At 38.2% G+C, this 25,345-nt stretch overlaps 1 protein-coding gene and 1 long non-coding RNA gene across 13 annotated transcripts in view; one reads left to right on the top strand and one right to left on the bottom strand.

Annotated features, from left to right (window-relative positions):
- The first annotated feature begins 306 nt into the window (after positions 1-306).
- Positions 307-2,197, top strand: LOC310720743. The gene is made up of 2 exons (XR_014531816.1): positions 307-1,689; positions 1,725-2,197. It is a non-coding gene; the product is annotated as an uncharacterized lncRNA (long non-coding RNA).
- Positions 2,198-4,945: 2,748 nt separating this feature from the next.
- sipa1 (signal-induced proliferation-associated 1) overlaps positions 4,946-25,345 on the bottom strand; it is a 66,284-nt gene continuing 45,884 nt past the window's right edge. For 4 of the 12 annotated variants that reach the window (XM_083531568.1, XM_083531569.1, XM_083531570.1 and 1 more), the window contains 9 exons: positions 24,206-24,803; positions 23,195-23,469; positions 19,234-19,611; positions 18,310-18,439; positions 16,200-16,314; positions 13,373-13,471; positions 12,576-12,657; positions 11,520-11,598; positions 4,946-6,349 (listed from right to left, as the gene is read on the bottom strand). In XM_083531568.1, coding sequence (XP_083387694.1) covers positions 6,206-6,349; positions 11,520-11,598; positions 12,576-12,657; positions 13,373-13,471; positions 16,200-16,314; positions 18,310-18,439; positions 19,234-19,611; positions 23,195-23,469; positions 24,206-24,803 — 1,900 coding nt within the window. In that variant the 3' untranslated portion in view covers positions 4,946-6,205. Of the gene's footprint in view, positions 6,350-7,038; positions 11,351-11,519; positions 11,599-12,575; positions 12,658-13,372; positions 13,472-15,425; positions 15,561-16,139; positions 16,315-18,309; positions 18,440-19,233; positions 19,612-23,194; positions 23,470-24,205; positions 24,804-25,345 lie in introns of those variants that run through there. The other 8 variants (XM_083531572.1, XM_083531571.1, XR_014531802.1 and 5 more) reach the window with 7 other exon arrangements.

Below are 25,345 nucleotides of genomic sequence, written 5' to 3'. Positions count from 1 at the left end.
TTCCTCAAAATCTAATAAGCACTCACTTGATTCATGATTATTTTCATTTCTCAATTGAGCCTATACTGCTTCTAAATGTTCTATTCCCCTATAATGTCACTTATGATTTATCAGTGCAGTGGCATTTACAGGTACGATATATACAGTCATAATAAGGCAAAATACTGTACCTATACTGAATCCCACTGTGCTGCAACTTTACCTAAATCACAGTCTGCAATTTTGGCTGCATTTGTTAATATGATTTGTATTCCAACTCTAATTAAAAAAAAAATAATAATAATTAATGGATGTTCAACATGTCTACCAGAGGCCTACTGAAACTAAAAACATGCATAGTGACTAAATATTGAAAGTGGCAATTTCTACATATACATACTAAACTGGCAATGATTGTATTCTTTAAATAAATTGAAGAAGAGCTTGTGAGGCAACTAGTCTAAAGTAGCACCAACATATTTATTTTACAGTAAAATGAAGTGCAATGACTGGTGGTAAATGTGGTACATGTGATTACTGTATATTACCTATATTTATATATAATATATAAATATATATTATGGTTTTCCTGGTGGTCTAGTGGTTAGGATGCGGCGCTCTCGCCACTGCGGCCCGGGTTCGATCACCGGTCAGGGAACCAACCCCAGCCATTAGGGTTGCACAAGCCTTAGTGCCGGTCCCAAGCCCGGATAAATGGGGAGGGATGCGTTAGGAAGGGCATCCAGCGTAAAAACGTCCCAAATCAAACATGCAGATGGTCCGCTGTGGCGACCCCTAATGGGAGAAGCCGAAAGAAAGTTGTATAGAAATATATATTATATAAAATATTAACTCTTATGGTTGCACATTTAGATGTAATCTCTGTATGTATGTTTCCATACAATCTACAATACGATCTACTGATCAACACAATCCAGTAGCTTTTTACCAAATAAATTTGGGAAAGATATTAAGATGAATAGACCGCTCTTAGGACCACCAGTGCAACTGTACATCAGGTGTAGAATTGAGATATTTTAGAAAGTTTCACATGGTATCTGATTACAAATATAGTTTAGTAACTGCATAAATCGAGTTGGGTTAAACTAAGGTTATTTTGTTTGCATTTTGGTAAATAAAATCCATCTCTATTTTCTTAAAATATATCATGGGTGGATACAACAAAAGTACACACAGCTACTACACATTTTATTTTAATATCAACTGGAAGGATGTAGCTGAGTTTGAGGAATATTAAGGAATCACCAGGGATGGAATTTACACACCATGCTGGCACTGCTCGTATTTCGACCTCTGGGTTTTTCGGGGGCATATTGGTAGGATTGATTTATGTATTAAGGAATCATTCAGTTATATTTGTTGCACTAAACAGCTTTGACATCCTAAAGCATGTTGCTTGCACAGCCGAACAAGGACATTTGCACAAACCTTCCTGTGTCTTGCTAATTATTTGTACTAAGCTTAATTTTTACTACATCTACTCATATTACAGGATTTTGCTTTGTTACTGCCAAGCTAATGAACAGTGCATTAACGACTAACTTGCTGGGATTTTATGGAGGTTCCATTCATAAAGCTCTCCAAAGAGATCCCGTTCTACTGCCAGTGCATTTCAGATGAGATTACCTGCATCAGAAACACTTGTCTTAGTGAAGCAGTATAAATAGTTTGGGATTAATGAGCTTAAACGTTGTCATGTATCTAAAGCTGAAATTCGAAACAAGTCCTTTTAAACATGTGCTTTGAAAAAAGTAATATACAAACTGTTTTATACAGATAAATGTTCTTTTTTTTTTTTTTTTATTGCCAGTATCCCTTCAGTTCACACAGAGGAACAACACTCATTCATTAAGCCCATCACACAAACAGGGTTAAAGAAAAACAGCTGAACCACTGACCACCACTTTTTTTTTTTTTTTTTGTTTTTTTTTTTTTTGTACATTCCACTGCCTTTGGTCCTGTTAACAAACCCCTGTGCAGACCACAGGCCAGTATGCATAGTGCAGGTGTGAGGGAATATGCGAGTGTGTTAGTTTACAGGTTTTATATACGGGGAAGATGCATGTGATTTCTAAGCCATTTCCATCAAGTTTCTACAGTCTATTATAAAATGCCTTGCTAAAGTCTGAGTTATTAGACAAATACAATGCAATGTAATTTACAATAACGTCAAATCAAATGCAAAAAAAAAAACAAAGCTTAAAATTATGAAAAAAAAAACAAGTGCAGTTTTAATACACAACAAATTAACTGACATTGACATTTCTGACAAAAGCAATGCATTCACATTTTGTGGGCCTATAACTACACTTAACATGTAACTCTATCAATGTATGTAAAAATGCCAGAGACGCAGAAACATGTGTAAACTCTTAAAGTGCATTAAACAATTGCTTTCCAAACGTAAAATTTCCCTTCAATAATTCTGAAAATGGATCCCCTGTCAACATCCTAAGAGCTTATTCAATTATTTATTAGCACAAGTAAAGTCGAAATGTCTTTAGTTAGCATAGAGGTTAGGAAGCCATAGGACAATTTATGTTAGTTAGAGGATATAGAAGGTACAGAGGACGATCTTGCAAAATCGTTTTTTTTTCCGAAAGTAAAATCCACCCTTAATGATTTGGAATGTAATATTCACAGTCAATGTGAGGTCCAATATTTTTGGTTTAAACTTCTATCATAAACACGTTGTTCTATTTTCAGTACATTACTCAGCACGGGTATAGTAGCATCTTTGTAAATTTTAATACTTTATTCTACTAGGTTTATACCTTGTCATACCCGGCTTACAAATTTCAATATTCATGCCAATACCACCATCAGTGAAGTCATGTAGATCTCTAACTAGCTGCACTCGGACACAAGTCTCTTCGGTCTCAGCTTCAGCTGAACTATGTGGCATCTACTTTGGAGTTTTCATTAATACAACATGAATAAATGTCTCTGGAAAATGCTAATTAAAATAAGAAGCCTTTTTCATGATTTTTGGATGTTAACAGTGAAAGCTTTTATTATTTCTCTTCAACTGCTATTGGCTTCACGTGATATCAGTGAGGTACACAACTGCTAACTTCTCACACGAATACTGAACAGACAGCAACAGTCAACAAATTAGCACAGGACTCACTTATCACGTCACAATATATATATATTTTTAACTACAAACACATTTCATGTGTTTCAGGGTGGACTTTTCCTTTATCTCTACCTCAGTGGTTGCTAATATATAATATTCCACCAAGTGGCAGGGATGTTGACAAGGGTTTGTTAAATCATTATAGGTAATAAGTCTTAAATAATAAAAACGAAGGGGCTAATGATGGAAGAAGACGTGACGAAGGATGTGTATTGATCATTCGAAACAGGAAAATTTGTAATTCCATTTCCAAGCCACGAAACTTAATCTCCCCCTTCACGGCGTCTCGTTATCCCTTCAGCAGGATTACTTCAGCTTTTCCTGTTAAGGCATACAAAATCCTTGTTGCACTCAAAACCTGGAGGGAACCAATTCTATTAATAATAACTGATATTGTTATTTGTACTTAAACCCCCCCATTCCCATGTTGTATGCTTGAGCTCTTACAAAATAAAGCTTACTAAAAAAACAAACAAAAAAACAACAGCAAAGATAGCTTTTATACCTGCCGAGTCAGTAGTTCAAGAATGATGTTCCCCTCACCTCTAGTTTAAAGACATTAAACAATAAAATGCACATTTGCAAGATTAATAAGTTATTAATTTTTTTTTTGTTTGTTTGTTTACTACATACACACATACAGCAGGGAAATCAGAAGTTGCTTGGCGCATTCCCGTGCTTCACGACCCCCTCACATTCTCTAAAAACTATGCAACAGACAACAGATCAAGAAATTCTTTTTTTTTTCTTTTACATTTACATTTGGCTAAATATATCCCACAATGCATCACTAGAGACGGCTTGCATTAAACTTGCCTGAGCACACTTGAGTTCGCGTTTACACGGGAACAAATCGAAACCCTTAATGACTGACCATGAAACTGGAAAGGATTTCAGTTGCAACTGAGATGAGTGGCATTTAAACCCGTTGTGTAATATTTATTTTTTTTATCACACCGATCACAGTTGACCGAAACTGGCCGGATTTAGTTAGACGAAGCTGAAGTGCTGAAAGTTTCGGACGGAAGTAACACTGAAACATTTTAGCTGTACATCATGTGGACATAAAGATATAATTTCATCTTCATATATGAGAATCTGCTGGTACCGGCTTATCACAGTGACGCTAAAAGAAAAAAAAAATTTACAAGAGGAAGATAAAAGACTATGTACAACATACTGTAATATTGACCAGGTTCTGGCTGTTTGTCTGTGTGTATATATATGTGTGTGTGAGTTAAGATTACTCCAGGTGACTTGCTGTGATGAATTTAGCTTGAATGCAAGCTGATTTCTCCAGAGCCAACAATTCACACGCACTTTTTTTTCTGAAAGCAGATTGCAATGTCATCATTACTGGATCTTCACGAGGTAAGAGGTGGATATAAAGTCCTAATACATACGTCCCAGAACTCAGCACACACAGCAGTCTATGCGTTTCTATCTTCAGCCAGAAAACACTTATTAAACCCAGATATTACTGGATTGCCTCTTTTTTAAAAGTTCATCATCATAAAAAATGGCTCAGTCATTAAATTAGATGCAGGAATCCAATCTATTTCAAGTCAAAGTTCCTCTGCGGTCAAGCACCATGTTCCAGTGTCAAAGTGTAATGGAGTTTCCTTCGTGTCCAGCAGGTGGAGTCATTTGTAGCTACTGGAGGCATTTTTACCTGCTCAGTTTACATATACAGTGTGTGTGTGTGTGTGTGTGTGTGTGTGTGTGTGTGTGTGTGTGTGTATGTATGTATGTATGTATATATATATATATATATATATATATATATATATATATATATATATATATATATATGTGTATACATTTTTTGCTTGTTGTTTGAATAGTCATTTTACAATAAATTATGAGGTTTGCAGAATTTGTCGTGAATGTAGAAAAAAGGTGCCAGGTCAATATTTCTTATAAATGCAATGTCTGTGTGTATGGTATTCAAATTAAGAGATGTAGCTCAATTTGTTGATACCTAACAACCCTGGTCTTTATAATTTTGCAGGTCTGAGACGGTTGATGCGATCAATTCTTCTTTAAAAATGCGGGATAAATTAACTAATAGTCACAATAATCACAGACACACACACTCACACTGATCAAATACCACACAATAAAATGCCCCATAACTTTTCCTAATACTGAGAGTGATGCTAGATTGTTGTATTCATCTGGGAGATCAACTTTGTATTAAAAAAAATTTAGGCAAATCCTCAGCCATGTTTTAAATGTCTATTGTACATTGATGCCCTGTCTATATGTCGAAAGACACAAACTAAGCCACATTCCAAAAGATGCTAACTTGTCTAACAATGAATAAAAGCTGCTACTGGCTCGTCATGCTAACTGGACACCGCTAGCTTTTATTCAGAGTTAGAAAAGGTCAGCATTTGAGGCTGAAATGCTAACACTTTGGGGTGTGGACTTGTTAAATAGGAATCATGCAGTTAAGATTGTGCTCTGCTCTGGCTTTCAATAACGTCACTGGTTTTCTGTTGTGCCCATTTTACTGTCTCTCTTGCAACAACTCTGGACTGGTTGTTCTTAGTACTAGTAAAAGGCCTAGTTTTTGATGATACACGGTCGCAAGGTATTGCTCCTGGCTCTGTAAAATGCAAGTTATTAGTATGCTCAGACTGATTTCTGTACTATTAGCACTGGTAAAGAGTTTTTCTAGGCTGCAACACAGCAGCTGAAAAGGCTACGCTTGTCTATACAGGTTTCGAGGAGATGTCTGTTCTGCTAGCTAACTTTTTAAATTGGACTTCATTGCTAGTATGCCAACATCTTTCAAGGTTGAAAACATCTACCAGGTGGCACCGGATGATGTTCTGTGCTACCTCAGTGGTCTATATGATTCAGTCGGTCTTTTGCAGCTCTGTCTAAATGATTTTGTCGTCATGTCTTGCTAACCTTTGTGTCAATCTTCAGTGGTCTATATGAGTCTATGCATGGGCTCTGAGTCTCGCAGGTCTGTCTGGATTGCTATGCTCGTGTCTTGCTAGCATTTTGTTGCTGATCTTCATTGGTCATTGGTGTGTGTCTTGCCGGTCCGTTCTACTAGCAGGGTTTGTTGACATTGCACAGCAGCTCGGTGACTTTGATGAGACGCGCCACGGTGCTCTGCGACTCCTCCTGCAGCCGCTGGTTGTTCTGTCTCAGACTCTGCACCTCTGCCTGCAGCATGGCTTTGTCCTCTTTCTCCTGCCAGCATCACACACAACACAACTGGTCAACACGATGCCCTCCCGGAGCATAGGGTAGATTTGGAATAGGTGGAAAAGTTTGGGGAAAAGAAGAAAAAAGAGATTGGGAAGTGGTTTTGGAGAAAAATCAGGTTAGATAGATCAGAAGACTCGATTTTGAAAGGGAGGACACAGAATACAGTTTGGGGCTGATGTCATATTTGACATTTAACTACACATACATGTGCACATACGGATGTTCACATACAGCTCTGTCCACTAGGGGGCAGGTTTAAAACTAAATCATCCCTGATAAGGAGGTTTTCACTATTCTGGGATCTGTAGACATGGAAATGACTTTTATCTGGTAGGAAATAAGCAGTCCATTAAGCATAGCCACAGCTATAGTGACATTTACTAAAATTATTTCATTCGTAAAATTTATTAGTGATTTCTTGCAGTTATTTGCATGTTTAAGTGACTTATCAAAATCTAACCCAAACCTCAATAACTAAAAAACTAATATAATTCTCTGCTAAATGGGATCTGTGGAATTTATTTTATAGTTTAGGGGAATCTCAGACTTAAAAATTTAAGCAGGTTCATTAATACACACAAACAATCAAGTAGAATACTACATAAACATTAAGTAAGTTTTATGCTACTGCATACGTACTTAATATATAGCTTTCTTATTTTGTTCATGTCGGTTTGTTTACCTGAGATTATTCATTATTGCCCCAACTGTGTTGTTATTGTCAGGGAACCACCAGCCACGCCTCCCTCCAAGGCTCACACTCTTACTCAGCCTCGCCCTGCTCTAATCACCTACACCTGTTCTCCATTTACCTTTCCCCTTTATAAGGTCCCGATTGCCCCTCACTCACTGTCGGATCTACTCGTTGCGACAATAGATCACCCGGACTTCCTACCACTCGTGGTCTCTGTACTTCCATGATCCTGGCCACGCTTCGGATGAAGTGTTTGCATGTTGAGTTTTAATAAAGACATTGTAGTTTACTCCCTGTTTCTGATCCCTGGTCTATATCCGTGACAGTTATATAATCATAATGTGCATGTAAAAATATGTGTAGTTCAACTCAAACATAAACACCAGCCCAAAAAATCGTTCTATACAGAATTACAGACTACACAGTATTGTAGATCTCCAGATTCTACTAAACTTCTAAAAGACTGTAGATGAAGACAAGTTATACACTACGTGAGTGAGCTTATCAACAAAGAAAAAACACTTTAAGCCAATGCAAAGAAAAAATATCTACATAACCTCAACATTTGTTAAGAGAACCAGACAGACACATACAATGTGAAGATGGACAGAAAAATTAACCATGGTAATTTGTCCAGAGGTATATAAATGGTTACATGTTCTCATTTCATTACAGTTGAGTTACAAGTTTTATCTACCAAAAAATGCAACAGTCTGCATGATAAGAAATGCCAAGAAGAGATGGTTCAAAATTGCGTAAAGGTTTATATGCGTGGGTGTTAACCATGTATATACGATATATCAGAGTGTTAGCAAATCAGCATTTTTATTTAATTAGAGATCACAAATCATTTTATAAACTTCAGTAATAAAAACATTTACAAAAATTGTTTTAGAGACAATCTTAAAATAACGACGTAATGAAATACAATATACACACCAAAAGGTCTGTCTAGAGCAGGGGTCTGTAAATTTCATGACCTGGAGCCACAAAACATATTTGACCTTTCAATTAATGTAACACAAGATGTACGATTGTTTCCTGGCAATGGGAGAGTGGCATCGCAGTGAATGATTCTTTCATATATCGTATGAGAAAAAGGATTTACGCGCTTAATAATCTCTTGAGATGCCGCAAAACTAGCAACTGGGGTTGAGTTCGGAGTTGTTATCTACTGTATGAAGTTAAATTTGCTCAGCTTTCTGCAGCAGTTCCAAAAATGGTTCATTTGCGTTCATCTCCAGCTGGGTACTTCTCAACAAATACTGCGTGCTTCGTTTGGAACTGTCATTTAAAATGGAAATGTCTTTTATTGTTGTTTGCCAATTACATCTTTGGCAGTGAAAGCGAATAAATCTGTCCATGCAGAATTAAACTCTGTTTTCATCCAAGATTACGCTTTTTGTAGATTTATCTATAGTTAGCCTAAAAGAGCAGTGGTCTAGACCTCAATATCAGGTCAAGGTGCGGGAAGTAGACAGTGTTACCTCAAGCGCCAAGATAAGTGTAGTTTCCTTTGAAACACCTTTTACTGTGTAACAGAAACATAAAATAAAATAACTATAAAAATATATATTTAATGTCAATTTGTAAAGGCTGCAGGGAGACACAGCAGGGGAGCTGAAAAGGCAGATGTGTCTCCAGAGCCACAGGTTTTCTACCCCTGGTTTAGAGAAATAGCGATGAATCAGTCTGCATTAACTCACACTCATCCTGAAAACTCTCTCTAGCCTGCGCTTACAATGCTTCAAAAGTGCACTAATGAGGGGCGTTCACTTTCTGTCAAGGTAAAGTGAGAATGTTTTATAAGCATGGAGAATATGGAGAATATATATTATTAGAAAAAGTTTGAATATGTCTAGGCTAAGCAAAATTTTCATTAAATACATGAATCTATTGCTGATTTTAAGTAACACCCATTTCTAATAGACTGTCAAATGCGAGTTAAACCTGGGAAACGGTACAACAAATAATCACAGTTGCAGAAAAACTGTTAAAAGCTTTTTTATTACACCATGGTTCTCGTACTGTATTTTTCTCACCATCTTCGGCAGAAGGTAAATGGAATGTCATGGCCTTAACAAACACCCTGATGATACTTTTACTGTTTACTTAAACCATCAGTTCTGTTTGTGATTGAAGAATGGCAGCCGATCTCACGGTTGCCAAGGGCAAAAAAATATTTGTGTCCATTTGGAGGGAGAAAATGAAGCGATACAGAGAAATGTGTTCAGGTGCAGATGGCAGTTTGAATGGCTTCGGCTAGACCGTTGCTGTAACCACAGGAGGAATGTTAGATGTTTTAGTTAATCATAATTTATACATGAGATGAAATGGACATTCATCACAAAGCAGACTAAGTGCAACAACATAAGACATACATAAACAACTTATGACAGCTAGATTAAGTATTCATGAGGCAACGTATGTAAAGACGACATGATCAAAACGGATACCGACAGTTTTTTACTGTGACAAAAAAAGCTCCAGAACACTCGCAGTACATGCGCATATATGATAAAACATCGTGAGTAGAACTTTCTCTTTTAAAAGCTGTCATTTTCAGTTTATGCATATTCAAGTGTTGCCATACTTATCGAGCTATGTGAATAGTTTACATGGTATTACCATCAACCAAACGAAATACATTGTTGCGTGTAGTGTTGTATTTCTAATCTTTGCTAATCGTTGCTGACTTGCTTATTGCAAGACATAAGGCAAAGTTTTTGTCCTATACAGGAACTGAATTTGTGGAAATCTAATATTTCACATGAAACATTTCAGAACTAAAGAACTGAATTGGGTTGGTTCATGGAGCAAATGTGGAGAACAGAAACCGTGTTATACACGTGGTGACAATAATGTGTTTGAGAGACCAAAGTCATTCTCTCACAATCCTCATACAGCAATCAGCCATAACATTATGACCACCCGCCTAATATTGTGTTGGTCCCCCTTTTGCTGTCCTGACCCTTTAAGCATTAAAGCATTAGATTCTTCAGCAATTTGAGCTACAGCAGCTCGTCTACATCGTACTACACAGGCCAACCTTCGCTCCCCACGTGCATCAATGAGCCTTGGCCACCCATGACCCTGTGACCGGTTCACCACTTTTCCTTTTTTTGGACCACTTTTGATAGCTACTGCCCATTCCAGACAGGGAACAAACCACAAGAGCTACAGTTTTGGAGATGCTCTGACCCAGTCCTCTAGCCATCACAATTTGGCCCGTAAACTCAAATATGCATTTATTCTGCGTCTAACACGTCAACTTTGGGGACAAAAAGTTCACTTGCTGCCTAATAAATATATCCATCAACTAACAGGTGCCATGATAAAGAAATAATCAGTGGTCATAATGTTATGCCTGATCAATGTATATGATTGTTGAACTTTTGTTAGAATAACTGGAAAATGATGTTGTCCATGTGAGGTCATGTGAACTAGATTGATGATAACACGTCTGAGGATTAATGATAAATATGAAAGAAAGGAAAAAGGGTTACAAAAAACAAACAAATAGCGTCAAGACACACCAAGATGTTATGATTATCGCGTTAGGATTCAGATCCGATCAGACCCCGTCTTGTTTCTCTATGGAGGTTGTCATAAATTGCAGTTAACACTTCAATCCCAGGACATGCTACTGATTCTGATTTCTGGAATGATTCAATTTTAAAAGAGAGGTATCTTGCTAATAGCATGTTCCTTTTTTTTTTTTTTTTTTTTGGTCTAGGATATTATTTTCGATGTTATCCAGCCTTTTCTCTTATTCGCCTCTTCAATCTCTATCAGAGAAACAAATTATTTGTTGACTTGTCATCCTCGAGGTACCAATCAGACAAAGTGTGCTCTAGGATTTAGTTGGGTTGCTTTGATCGTACATTCAGGACCTCCATTTGAGAGTGTATTCACAACAGACGTGGACTAATGCTGATTTCTGATTTTACCCACGCAACGCACCGCCCTGCGTGTTAAGACACACCCCCCTTTACCACTTTTAAACACCCATGTTTTTTGGTTGCACAGGTTAAGAATTAAAAGGTGTTACATGATACTGCAGGGTTGGTTTCAGTTGTTTCATTCGGTTTTTGGCGTGACGGAGAAAAAATTTCATGCTGTACTTGCCTCGACTGCCATTGGTCGCTTAGTGTTGAGAGAGGGAGCCTGTCCCTCTGGCCATCTTCTTATCTCCTCTGTTCACCCTGCCCAATGACAAGACAGGTTTCTTTGGCTTGTCCCGCCCTACCTCTATCATCCCTCAGTTTGACTGGCTCTGTGAAATAGCTCTGGGATAGTTCAGGGTGAGGGATGGGCGGGGGGATAGTTACATGGACAGGATGAGCGATAAGGATGGGATATTTATGGGGAAGTTCAAAGGTCACTGTGTGCGCTGTAGGGGTGGGAACAGGGCACTCAAAGTCTTTCAGTGGGATCTGGCAAAGGAAGTGGAAGTACCTTTTGGAGGTCATCCTGTAGTCGTTTCAGCATGGCCTCCAACTGGGACACCTTCTCCTCCAGGTGACTGGGTGAGTCACTGAGAATGAGGATGAGAGAGAGAGAGAGAGAGAGAGAGAGAGAGAGAGAGAGAGAGAGAGAGAGAGAGAGAGAGAGAGAGAGAAAGAGGGAGAGAGAGACAAAGGGCCATTTTTAGATGTCAGTAATAATATCTCAGTGGTTGGTTTTAGAGTTTTTCTTCTACATTTTTGCTTTGAAGTAATCTTCCATTGTGAACGTGAATGCATACATCCTAATAGAATACTGTATGAAAGCTACAATTTAATCTGACTGGTTCAAAGGTCTTACAAAGCCTTTGATGGTACACTGATAAATTCGCAGATACATTAGCATGCTTTCTTTAACCTCTTCTTTAAAAAAAACATTGAAATGTAAGTATACCATGATGCACAAACATCATCACATTTCAGTTATTTAAGAATATCATTTAAAACATTTACTACCACTGAGCAAGTGACTTCATATGGACAGATTTTCCACCAAATCTTTTAGTTCCACCAGACTCATAGCTCCCTGGTTCAGACTGTATAAATTAGATAAATGTCAAAGTCAATCTGGATAAAAGTGTCTGCCAAGTGCTATGAACGTAAAATTAGCAGTGTACATATTTTAAAAAATAAGTCACTATAAATCATTGAGAATTTCTACATTTCCACTGAATTTCTACATTTTCAGATACACTGTTCTGTACATGCAGTTTTGGTTTTAGTAAAATTTGTTGTCTATTACTACATACTATAACATAATCAATGGCCTGTACTGAGTGAATGATCACAATATTTAGCCTGTTATTACAGATGCAATGGAATAAAATATAGTTGCCCCCGAATTAGGGTGCAACGTTTAACAGGAAACAATGGCAAAAACAAGTGGATATGCACAGTGACAAATAGTGCAAATAAAATAAATAAAATAAATACATACAAGTTCAGCATATAACTAAATCTATTCAATAAGCAATACAAATGGTGTGATTAAGTATTCGTTGCTGCTCACCTGTCTTTAAAATCTTTGAGCTTGCCATCAGTCTGCAACACTGTGTCAGCTCCTACCTGAGTGCCATCACCAGCCTTTCGATCTGAAACACATTATTTGCCTTTAATTGCCAACCCGCTTGCAATGAAACAAATATGTTCAGGAAAATCTCTTAAAACTGAAATATTAGGAAAATTCACACATTATTTGTACTATTTTTGTTAATGGAAATATAACATACATTTGACTCGTCCTTCTTAATTATCCTTTTTAATTGCACTCTATTACGCATGCATAAAGTCCAACATCCCTAACCCTGGTTAATCAAAAATTTATTTAAAAGTACTAAATGTCAATTCAGACTATTTTTAGATATATAAATATGACATTATGAAATAAATTGGCCACACTTCTGCAGGACTGCCAATAGCAGTGGCAGTATTCTCACACTATCCAGCATCGTCGGGATCAGACAGTCCTGGTTGCTCGCTGCTAATTTGTGAGGTGTCTAGTTCATCATATTTAATCTCTCCAACATTATTAGGAGCTGCTGTGTACAGCTGCAATCAAGTGAACGATTATTAGCTGACAGCAAATACACACTGACAGTTTGAGCAACAGCAAATTAACATAGTAAATACGGCTACCGATATTAATGGCACCTTGATATTTCATTCAATTATTTTCTATTGAAACTTCCTTCAAGCCTTCAACCTGACTCAATCCATAGATTATAACTTCATAAACTTTTTTGCCTACCAAGATATAGGCCTATTAGCTCAGAACAATTGCTCATTGTTGCCTTCATATTTCCTGACCTTCTCGTGATAAGGCTTCTAGAATACTCCTGCATGCTGTGGCGAGGTCAGAAATCGACTGCCATTCCTCCTCTGATGAATCTGTTGTTTCTGAAAGAACTAAAACACAACAAATCCAGCTATCATTAATACAAATGTTTTCAGATTACAGACAAAGCAAACAGCACATAAGTATATAATAATATAATAATGTTGGGAATCTAACCAGTGATTAAATCAATCCAGCAGGGGGCGCTTAAACTTTGATGGTCTAGATGCCTTCCCAAATAGTGGATAAGCGGGATAAGAGCAGCACCCGAATGTTCTAACATGCTCAGTTCCACACATTTATTAACAAAAGCCATGGGCACAAGTAAAAGAGGCCAAACATGCATAAGTCCAGAGAAGATTGTCCGGCCAGCAAAAAAAGCCCAAGGACACAGCAGATGGTCAAAGCGGAGTCGCTTGATTTGAGGCAGGAGAACTCCCCACCCCCTTTACCCCACCTAGCCCCCATCTGTCCTCTGGGTCTGGGGTGGTGCAAAAAGGGGAGGAGGGGAAGGGGAATTTCCAGCTAAACAAAACCGAAGCAAAAATGAAAGAGGAGAAGACAAAGAGGTAAGGATGAGGAGAGGAAAACATGAGTAAGACCAGAATAAAATGGGGTGTTTAAATAGAGAAAGAAAGATGTTAAAAGACAGGAAGCAAATAATTTGAGCTGAATAACACCTAGAATGATTTTATATATATATATATATATATATATATATATATATATATATATATATATATATATATATATATATATATATATTTTGGTTCAGGAGACAAAGTGAGAAAAGATTGTAGGCTCCATTTACATCAATTAACAAGGACTAGCACTATTATACCAGGCCACACATCTGCACTTAGTGCCTTTAGACATGATGCTTCAGACACCAGACACACACACTAGGAGACAAATGTTACTGTGTAATATGATCTATCTGTTAAATGTACAATTATATGATATATTTTTATTGCTGTAAAGAAAAGCAGAATGATGCATATAAGATTACCCACATTCTGAATGCGACTGAAATTTGTTTCATTTAATAGTATCTTCTAAAGGTTGACCGATTTTTACCAATAACAATAGCTAGGTTGTATCGTACTTTCCGATAACTGATTAATCCAACGATTGTTTTTAAAATAGGTACTGGATAAAAAAAAAAAAACATAACACTACATGTAAAACTGTACTAAACTTTATTACAAACATAAGAGAAACATCATCCACTGAATGACACACTGAATCATTAAAATGTGCTAAATAAAATAAATATGAATATATTAATTAATAAATGTAATTCGAAAATTAATAAATTATAAATAATAAATATAACATAGCGCTCTCCATGCAGCACGCAGCTTCATGTGTAAAATCAAACAGCACGTGTCATCCATGATTCACCTCTAGAGGTCACTCTAGTAATGACCAGCAAACCAGAAGCTGGAAATCGGTATGTATTTTTGCAAATAGCTAATAGTTCCAGCAATCAACTAATCTGCAATACCAATTCATCAGCCAACCTATAGTATCTTCTGCACTTAGTAAGAGGCAGTTCTGCTGGTGAAAATTCCTTGTTGTAGAAAGAGTATACAAAAACGCAGGTATGAGCTGACAGAAAGGTTACTGTAACTAATATAACTAGTCTTTACCTCTGTGGTCTGCATAAAAGCATAATAGAATGCACAACATGTCAAGCCTTGTGGACCACATAAGGCTCCACTCTTGTCAGGCTAGACCAAAAATCTGAGGCTACTATAGGCTTAAGATTCAACAAAAATGGACAATAAAGATTAGAAAATGGTCGTCTTGTCTTTGTCCAACAATTGAGTTTTGAATCTGTGCTAGCTCTTCTTACCATACTGGAACTATCTCAGGTTAATATATCTATATCTTTTACCATTCCTTGCCTTTGTGACTCGTAATCAGTAACAAATCGGCAATGCAGTGTCCAGCACCCACCAGGACTGTGTATTAAGCCCGCTTCTCTTTATGCTTTAGATCCATGCTTGTTCCGCAAAGCACAGCTCCAACTGCATCATGAAGTTTGCTGATGGCACCACAATGGCCAGCCTCATTAGCAACAATGATGAGTCAGCATAGAGGGAGGAGATGAAGCAGCTTCAAGACGGGTGCAGAGACAACAGTCTATCTCTCAAGGTCGATAAAACTAAAATGATTATTGATGAATCAGGTTAGACCCAGAGTGATCACTTCACTGACATCAATGACAAAACTCGGTGCGAGTCCAAGTCTATAAGTTCCTCATCACAGATGACCTCAACTGTACACTTAACATCACCTAGTCAGCCAAAAAATGTCTAGCAGTGTCTTTACTTCCATCCATTTTCATTCATTTCAACTGGGGGACAATAGAAAGCTTCCTAACCTGCTGTCTCAATCTTGCATGAGAAAGTTGCAGTCTCAGACAACAAGATCTGAAAGGTGACTGTGATTTGAGAAGATTATCAAGGTCTCTACAAACCACTGATATATCATCCTGGAGCACTGCGTCAACAAGACCACCATCTCTTACCTAATTTTTCTGTAAGAGTTCTGACTCAGCCAACACCCTAGAATAATATGTTTTTTTGAGTTCGCACACACATACCCTCAATTTTTCAACACAAATACCATCCCCATTTGGCACCTGAATGTATTTGCACTTGCATTGTGTGTACCTTGTTGCTGTTTTGTATGTTCCTAACACCATATTCCTGCCTTTTTGTTTCAATGTATAAAAGTTACATGGAGGAATGTCTATACTTGACACTTGACCTAAACTTCACCGGCACTTACTCTTGGTGATGGAATGATGGATGCTCAACGCCCTGGAGTTCCTCTCTGCTCTGGAGTTCCTCTCCATACATGCTGAGTGAACAATTGCCTCGCTCCCTGATGGTCTCTCCTCAATCTAGAGAGACATATACAGAGAATAAGAGAGAGAAATAAAATGTTCAACTAGGTACTATATATTAGGAATGTGCATCTCCTCCATAACTGAGGCCAACGATGATGCATAGCCAACGATACGATACATTAAAGCTACACATAAAGGAGCTACCGATGCGATATACGTAGCACGTAGCAGCAGTGGCGCTATGAGAAACAGTTTAGCGAGGAGAAATCAATCTACATTTAAAATAATGGCCACAAATTATTGCCCACTTTCTAAATAATAATAATTATTATAATTATATATTCATAATAATAAGTAAAGTTACATTTTATGTAAAATTTTTGTTAAATGTAAAGGTTTATGCCAATGCATGTTACGAATCGGTGAATCATACCATCGGTACTACATATTGATAAATGTTTTCTGGTTAACAATACACTCCATGCATTAAGTGACAGAGACAAAGGAAAGTAAAAAAAAAAACAGGAACGCGCAGGAGAAAAGATACTTGATATATGAGAAAGATGATTTAACGGCTACGAACTGAAGCAAATAAAAGAAAAAAAAAGAGGATGAGTGGGAGAAAGGGAGAGGGAGCAAGAGGGTGAAATGAATGTATGAAGATGAGAATGGGAGAGTGGGAGATGTAAGAGTCTGTTTAGAGCGCTAAGTTGAAAAAGTTTGCTGAATGAATCACATTCTAAATATAGTTTATTTATAAAAGCTCCTGTATGAGTTACGGGAGTGTGTTAGCTCATGATAAAACATCAGTGGTGCGTGTTGTATAACTCGGGGTTTCAAACTGTGCACTAAATAATCATTAAATATTAAATAGAAGTGCTGCAATAATGAACTACTCCACCCACTGTTATAAATAAAGCATCTAAATATAACCTTGCTAAAATTAGCAGTTAATGGCAGATTACATGAAAGAGGAAATCCATAACGATACGCTTGCGTGCACAGCTTGTGGTAATCTGTTCTAGAGCATTGCTTTATGAGTGGTTTCGCCTAACAACCCTGTATATCTTTAATCAATTTAGCCGCAGCCCAAAAAGTTGCTTACCACTCTGTTAAGCACTAAAAACAAAAATTAAGCATAAATTGTAGCTTTCTGAGGAAATCATTAATGCAGTAGCATTCCTTTCTTAAATAATAGAGCATGCTCATGGAATATGCCTGAATGTGTTTCATTTTGCATATCATTTTGACTTGTATTAATATAAGGAGACAAGTGCAAAACGTGCATTCTTTCAGAAGTAGCATTTGATTGATTGGTTTTAATGGTAGCTACATATAAAAGTGTGCACTTAAACTGCACTATATCATCGTTCTGGTCTGGGCTTTATTAATATAAAAAGAAATCAGCAGTGTCCCGAAAGTTTATTATTTCTTGTCGAATTTCTTTGACTTGAGGTAATTGCCACATATTTTTATGACATATGAATACGGTTGCCAGATTTACGTATAGAAACTTTATATGGCTGCAAAACATTTAAAACAGTCTTTTAAGTTGTTTTACCAAGGTACCGAATTTTGTCATAAATAAAAAAGATATAAAGAAAAAGATGGAGTCTTAAAAATAAAAGAGGCCATGGTGAGATTTTCAGCAAAAGCCTAAGTCTCCATCGAAGTGAGTAATGTGCCAATTTACATTTGCTTCTGGGTGGTGAGAAAAACTGGCTGCTGCTCCTTACTCAAAGTTTAGTACATTGAACATAATAGCAATCAGTTTTACTTCTCCTTTCTCCACTATGTTTTGTGCTGACTACCATTTCATGCGACCCTTCTACAAATGCGAGCGGGAGAGAAGTGTACTTTGCGTGTCTACACATGCACAGTGTTTAAATTGTGTGTGTAGGCTTGTACACCAGTTTTGAATGCTACACGTAAGGTTTTTGTTGTAGCATGCCACCTAATGACTTCTGTACATCTGGAAGCCCTGCTAGTATATTGTATTGACATCTATCCTTTTGTGTGTATTTGTGAGTGGAGTGAGAATGTTCAAACCTGTTCCTCTTCCTGCGGGGGAACTTTTGGTTTAACAGCCAGTATGAGGTCAGGGGTCGCGTCACTCAGCTCTCCGGGATTCTCATAGATATGCCTGTTCACCTTCACCCCAACGTTATCATACACATGACTGAAACGTATAGATAAGAAAACAAATCAAGCTGCTATTAACTTTGGAATTTATTCATAGACACAATATAAAAATACTGTAAAGTGATATTTCAAGTGTGAGTTTACCAAGTAGGACCACATTTCATAATAGCATTTAATGATGCATGATGCTTTGTTAAATATCAAACAGTATAGGAACAGAAGGGCTGATTAGTTGTGTAACACTACAATAACACATGCACAACTTGTGCCGAAAACAACTCGATGATTCAACAAGACCACTTCCTCTGCTGTTTTGGTGCTAAAATGAGCATCAAGAGTTTTAAGCGAATGCGCTTCTCTGAAAGAACATGTTATTCGAAGGAGAACACTCACATCCTGCGTAGGACGGAAACTGTTTTTTTTTGTATGCGTGTATAGTTTTTGGATGCCTTCGTTGTAGGTCACAAAGCTGGAAACACAGAATTGAATAGGATGCGGTAAAATAAAATTTTGCGTTCATTCCAACTTGGAAACCCAAACCTGTTCCAGTATGGCCCATATAGGCCCATGAAGATATGGTTTTCATGGTTTGGAGAGGAAGATCTTGAGTGGCCTGCTATAGAGCTCTGATCATAACCCTAATAAACCCCTTTGGGATAAATTAAAACACTGACTGCAATACTCAAAAAACACCATACCATACTTATGACCAGGTGAGTACTTATGAGTTGTCAGTGAGTATTCAGAAACTTAAGCAAATTTTAGAAACTGACTATATTTAACAGTGTGTTACATATTGTGTAAACTAGAATTGTGTGTGTATGTGTGTACCCATCACAGATGTCCTGGTAGGGCAGGGTTCTCTCGAGTGAGTAGCTTCGTGTAAGAGATGAGGGAGTGATTTCCAGTGCCTGTGAAGGAGGATTATCCTGCAGCGATGTAGCTCTAAGAAGAGACAGGTTTGGTGGAGAGAGCAAGTCACTTATGGTTGGATTTCTACCCTCCTCTTCTTCCCTCCTATCTGATTGGGTTACGCTGTCTGACTCCTCTCCTTCACCCTGCTCCCGTTCCTCTTCTTTTCCCTCCTCTTCTTCACCCCTGTCCTCCTCTTCCTCTCGCTCTTCCAGGACCCAGGCCTCGCCCAAATGGCCCTCGCCAGACTTGCTTTCAGCGTCTTGGATAGACTTCTGATAAAGCTCAGAAAAGCTCCTGCACACACACACACACACACACACACACACACACACACACACACACACACACACACACACACACACACACATTAAAAAATGTTTACAAGCAGTCACCTGCAGTCAAGACAAAACAGGGTATGATTTTGTTTATTTAACTGAAGTGGACAATTTGACTTTAAAACAACAAGCATGTACATTTTAAAACAGGTCAATTGTGGTGTTTTCATGCTATGTCTTATGTGTTCTTGCCGTGGTCACACTGATACTATATGTTGCTCCGCACATGCATTTTTTTTAACACAATACCGCCGTTGATTTTTTCGATTCTGATTGGTCAAAAGTGTGTTGATTTATTCTCAGTAGTTCTGACTGCAAGACAAATACCAATGTCACACAACCAAGAATGCAGTTGTACTGAATATTAGTATGGATATTGATTAGCATCAGTGGAATCACAGCTGTGCTGATAACCGAATGATTGCTAGAGTGATATTACTTTTAAAGCACAGAGCTATAGACAAGAGCAAACTATTGATTTAATGACATATTAAACACAATATGTTTAAAGGCAATCTTTTTTTTTTTTTTACTCTGCCAATAATTCAGAAAAAGACTGGATAGAGTGCTGTGTACTGCCATGGAAGCACAAAATAACAGCCTGTAATAAGTGTAGCTTCAGGAGCACTGTGGTTTGTTCAGACCTGTGAGTGGACAGGTGCATGTTGGACCAACTCAGTACACAGTTCTAAAGGAAATCACCATGCTGAGGTCTTCTACCAATATCAAGAACAGGATTGTGCTATTAGAATGCATTGTTCTCTAGTTTATTTATATCATTATGTAGGCTATTCATAGATTCATGTTATGTGTGGAACCACATTCGAGGCTGTTTGCAGCCTTTAATTACTCAGAATTCATTGCAGTAATTAATAACTTACTGTACTACAGTGAATTAAACTTGGCATTGCATGAAGGAAAATGTCAATACATAGGAACAGATTAATTCCATATTATTATTATGGGATGTTCAGTTTCCACAATGAAAATCGTGAAAATCTCCTCCACCCAGGTGGGACAATACTGCCCACTTTTCTGCCTGTCCAAGTAAAGGGAGTAACTGGCACCCAACCAAACAAACCCAACCCAACCCAACCAACTGTTTACTGGTTTATGGTGAGTGCTACACCGGAACGCTCTACACGGCCACACCTGCCTGGATTGGAACCTTTCCCAGGTGAGAACTCTGAGTGCAGGTAAGGATTTTAGCCAAGATGTAATTCTATTAAAGAACTGCAGGAACCAGGATAGCGAGTTGAAGGGCCTGATTTGAACTGGTGCTTATACGAAATAACAGAGTTCTCAGACCTTTGCTTATCAAATTCACTGGATCTGTTTGACCTGACTGACCTGACTGTTTAATAGCAGAACCTAGTTCCAGGTGTATATGAAGGCGCTCATAATTATTTAGCCTTTTTTTTAATTGCGGCATATACCAATCAGGCATACCAATTTGACCACTATGTCACCATTATGTCTGTGGCTACGGAACACATGGACCAGCCATCAGTCCCCATGTGCATCAATAAACCTTGTCCGCCCATGACCCTGTCGCTGATTCACCACTGTTCCTTCCTTGGACCACTTCTGATAGCTACTGACCACTGCAAACCGAGAACAACACACAAGAGCTGTAGTTTTGGAGATACTCTGAGCCAATTGTCTAGCCATTACAATTTGGCCCTTGTCAAACTCTCTCAAATCTGCTTGCAAATTTGTTCAATTCCTGCCTAATATATTCGACCCACTAACAGGTGCCATGGTGAAGAGATAATCAGTGTTATTCACTTCACCTGTCATAATGTTTGCCTGATCGGTGTATACATTTTTAAAATGTATTAGTAACCCTGTAGCTTCACACAGCATTACACCACTACACATTACACCACTAATTATCTCCCAATAACACTGTCTTTTCATGTTTTATGCATTGTCCACATAAGCAGAGAGTTTAGTGTTAAATGTTCATGCTCAATCTGCAGTCGGAGTGAGTTCATTCAAAGAGGAAAATCCTTCCAAAAAAACAGTCCGAATATTGAGGGAATCTCTGCTGAAATGGCCAGCTCTAAAAAAGTAAACCACACCAAGATTATTTTGGCACTTACTCTTTAAAGCTAGACTTGCCAACACATTGTTTGAAATGGAGGAATCTTATGCCATTCACTGGCATTGAATGAGTTTTTTTTTTTTTTTTGTAAGGATGCCTGATATAGTGTTCCTGCATGTACCCCGCTATAATGACGCAGTTTTCTGGGATATATTAAGATGCTGGAAATGTGCAGCTATTTTTATCCTCACTGTCACCATTTTGTTAGGCTTTGTAATTTGCAAACTCCGCACCACAAGGGATACATTAGGCCTGTCTATCTGCTCAACAACAAGAGAATTTCACTGCAGTCCCTCTCTCTGTCTCTCTTCTTTTTGGCCATGTGTGTGTGTGTGTGTGTGGGCATGTGTGTGTGAGTGAATTGCGAACTCCTGTAGGCATCATTAGTAGAATTGATTATTGCTTCTGCAGCTGGTGGAACTGCGATTCGAACACATCATTAACAACAAAATGAGATCTGACCCCTAGCTGTCCACTCTTCCTTTCTTTCTCCATCTGTTGCTTTCTTTCATCCTTTCTTTTACCCTCTATCTGTCCTTTCCTCTCCTCCCCATTGTCTCAGATTCGCACCTCGGTCCCATAAGTCATGTTCATCCCCCCGACGTGCCGCATACACACTTCATTTCTGCAGAACTCCCCATACACAATACTATTTCTATCTTTCTTCTTTCTCATCTGTTATCATTTTCAAACCAGTCTTCCAGCACAAAATGAATATGCCTTCCACCAGTCCTGCATTCTTCTGTCATTTGTGCAGTTCTCCACCTATTCCCAAATCTGATCTACTCCATCATTCACTTCTCATTTTCCTCCACTGCACACACACTCCTTTCTGAGCTCTGACTCTCTATTTCTTACCCCAGCATACCCCATCCTCTCATCCATCATTGCTCTCCCCCCAAAATCTACTTTCACAGTGACATCCATCACACGATTCTTTCAGTCCCACTATCGTTCTTCTATCACTTCATTCTGTTTTCTCATCTTTCTTACACCATGTAAAATAGATTGTTTTGCTCAGCTACTTCATTCACGCTCTATAAGTTCCACATGCTCACTCATTTAAAACCTCTGATACAGAATCATCCATTTTTTATTCTTTCCAGTGCTTTTTTACGCAATTGTTCCCATCACTCTCTCTCTTTCTGCCTGGCACAGTTTATCATTTAAATCCATTCATTTAGAAACCGTATCCTCTATCATGCTCTTACATATTCTCATCTTCTTCTCTGTCTCTCTCTTCTACCACCAATTCTTTTCCATTCGTACCCATATTTTTAAACCTTATCATTAAGATTAACACACACACACACACACACACACACACACACACACACACACACACACACACACACACACACACACACACACACACACACACACACACACACACACACACACACACACACACACACCCTTCCTTTATTCCTCTCACCTTCGAGGTTTGCCATTCCTGTCCGGTGGGATGACGGTGATGTGAATTTTGGGTGCTGTACGCAAGAGCCTCGTTCTCTCATCCTGGGTGAGGTGGACGAGCGTTTGGCCGCAGAGTCTCACCACACGAGCGCCCAGCTTCAGGCCTCCACTCTCGGCATAACCGAAGCGCTGCACATCCGTCACAAATCCCTCTGCGCTCATCAGGAAACCTGGCTGACCCGTGTTGTCCCTCAGAGGGGTCATTTCACATGCCTCACAACCTCGTGTCACCAGCTACAGCATAATGATCATGATAATTTCATGAGGCCACCATGCAAAATTCCATAAAGATATTATCCACACCACATATTACCAACAACACTACCTGCACCATTTTGTTAATATATTCTGAAAAAACATTACTAATTGAGATTAAAACATATTCGGTCTGTTTATAATTACTGATTGAAATATTTTTTTAAATGTGTTTTTAGAATATTTTTGTCGAATTTCTATTCAATTTATTAATATGATAATATATTAAAAAAAGATATTTTTGTTACTGTGTTTGATTTTTTTGACTGATACTAAAATATGATAATAAATGATTGATAATGAAAATCGAAAGATCTTCGATTCAAAATCCAAAATGTTTTTCATAAATTAATTTAAAATATTAGCAAACAAACAAATATTCTTTTTGCTTTCCATGTTATTATTATTATTATTATTATTATTATTATTATTATTATTAGTGGTAGTATTAGTAATTACAAAATGGCAGTTGTTTTGCTTCTCCTTTCTTCTGAAAATGAAGTTAAAGCAGACAGGAACTAACAGTTCTGAGAACAGAAACTGGATAACCGTGTGTGACTATGTGGAATCCATTCCTCATTATAATCTTTTGCCTTCTCACTTTTACATAGCCTAATTCATTTCTGTGTAAAAAACTAAAGTGTGTCACTACCATCTAAACTAGCTCAAGTCATTAGCTCAGTACCGGAGATGATTAATGAGTATCAATCCTCACCTCAAGCCTCTGGACCACCTCTTTAATATCTTCCATCTGGCTCTCGGACACTGTAATCGAGACGGCCTCGCCCCTCTCGTAGAAAATATCCAGGCAAGGCCCACTCTTGATGCCAGACTCGGTGACCGCCTTCCATCCAATCACGTCACGACAGGAGCAGTTGAAGATGACTCTCTTGCTGCAGCGCTCAATCAGCACCACGGATTCGGCCGAGACGCCCAGCAGACAGGCCAGTTTGTGGCCGTCGTCTTCCTGTGTGGCATACACGGCCCATACAAGAGCGCCGGCACTGTGAAGCTCAGCTCCTTTAGCCCCCTTAAACTTGTCTTTGCGCTTGCCTCCCAGGGACAGCAGTGGAAACTTGGTGGATGAATCGATAGGTGTGGTGGTGGCGTAGTTCTCTGCTAGGTCCTTTAGATATTCCTGGCGTGTACGAGTGGCCATTGAGCGAAACTTCTCTGATTTTTCAGCTGCGTTTTCAGCGTTTATGGCCTTGGCGAGCAGGAAGTCGCGGAAGGCCTGCGAACGTGGAAAGCGTGCACCTTTGGGGAAAAGTGGGCCAAAAAGAGGCATGTCCTTGGAGCGAGTAACAGCAACTCTAATAAATGCATAAGAAAAGGCACACTGAGCATAAAATTGGTAGAAATAAACATTCCTAAATGATTACATTACTGTGGGTTAGTAGCTGACACATTTAATGATAGATAGCAGATAGCAGATAGCAATGAATAACCCCTAAAAGATGACTATTTTAATGCGGATGAAAGTGCTAATTCCTAATCTGTTTAGGCATTAACCTTTTTTTTCTTATATTTTTGGCCAGATGATGTTTTTGTTTGTCACAAATGATTGAGTCCACACAAATGTCCAGTGACACAACAAGGCATGGAACACCAAAGACTGTCACCATGGATATTTGCAAACTCTTTTTGATGCAACTAGGATAACATCTCTCTGTGGTACAAAAGCAATAGTTTTGGATGTACGTTTTTTACTTTACTTTACCGAGCTACTAACTAAATATGACATAACAATACATTTGGCAACTAAATTTGAATCAAATCGTGACATTACAAAGCAAACATTCTACAGCGCATCCGAAAATTATTCACAGAACTTTCCACATTTTGCTTATCGGGA

Source organism: Silurus aristotelis (genome assembly GCF_946808225.1).
Source record: "Silurus aristotelis genome assembly, chromosome: 26".
NCBI lineage: Eukaryota > Metazoa > Chordata > Actinopteri > Siluriformes > Siluridae > Silurus > Silurus aristotelis.
Note: the sequence above shows the minus strand (reverse complement) of the source record. Positions and strands in the feature narration are given on the sequence as shown.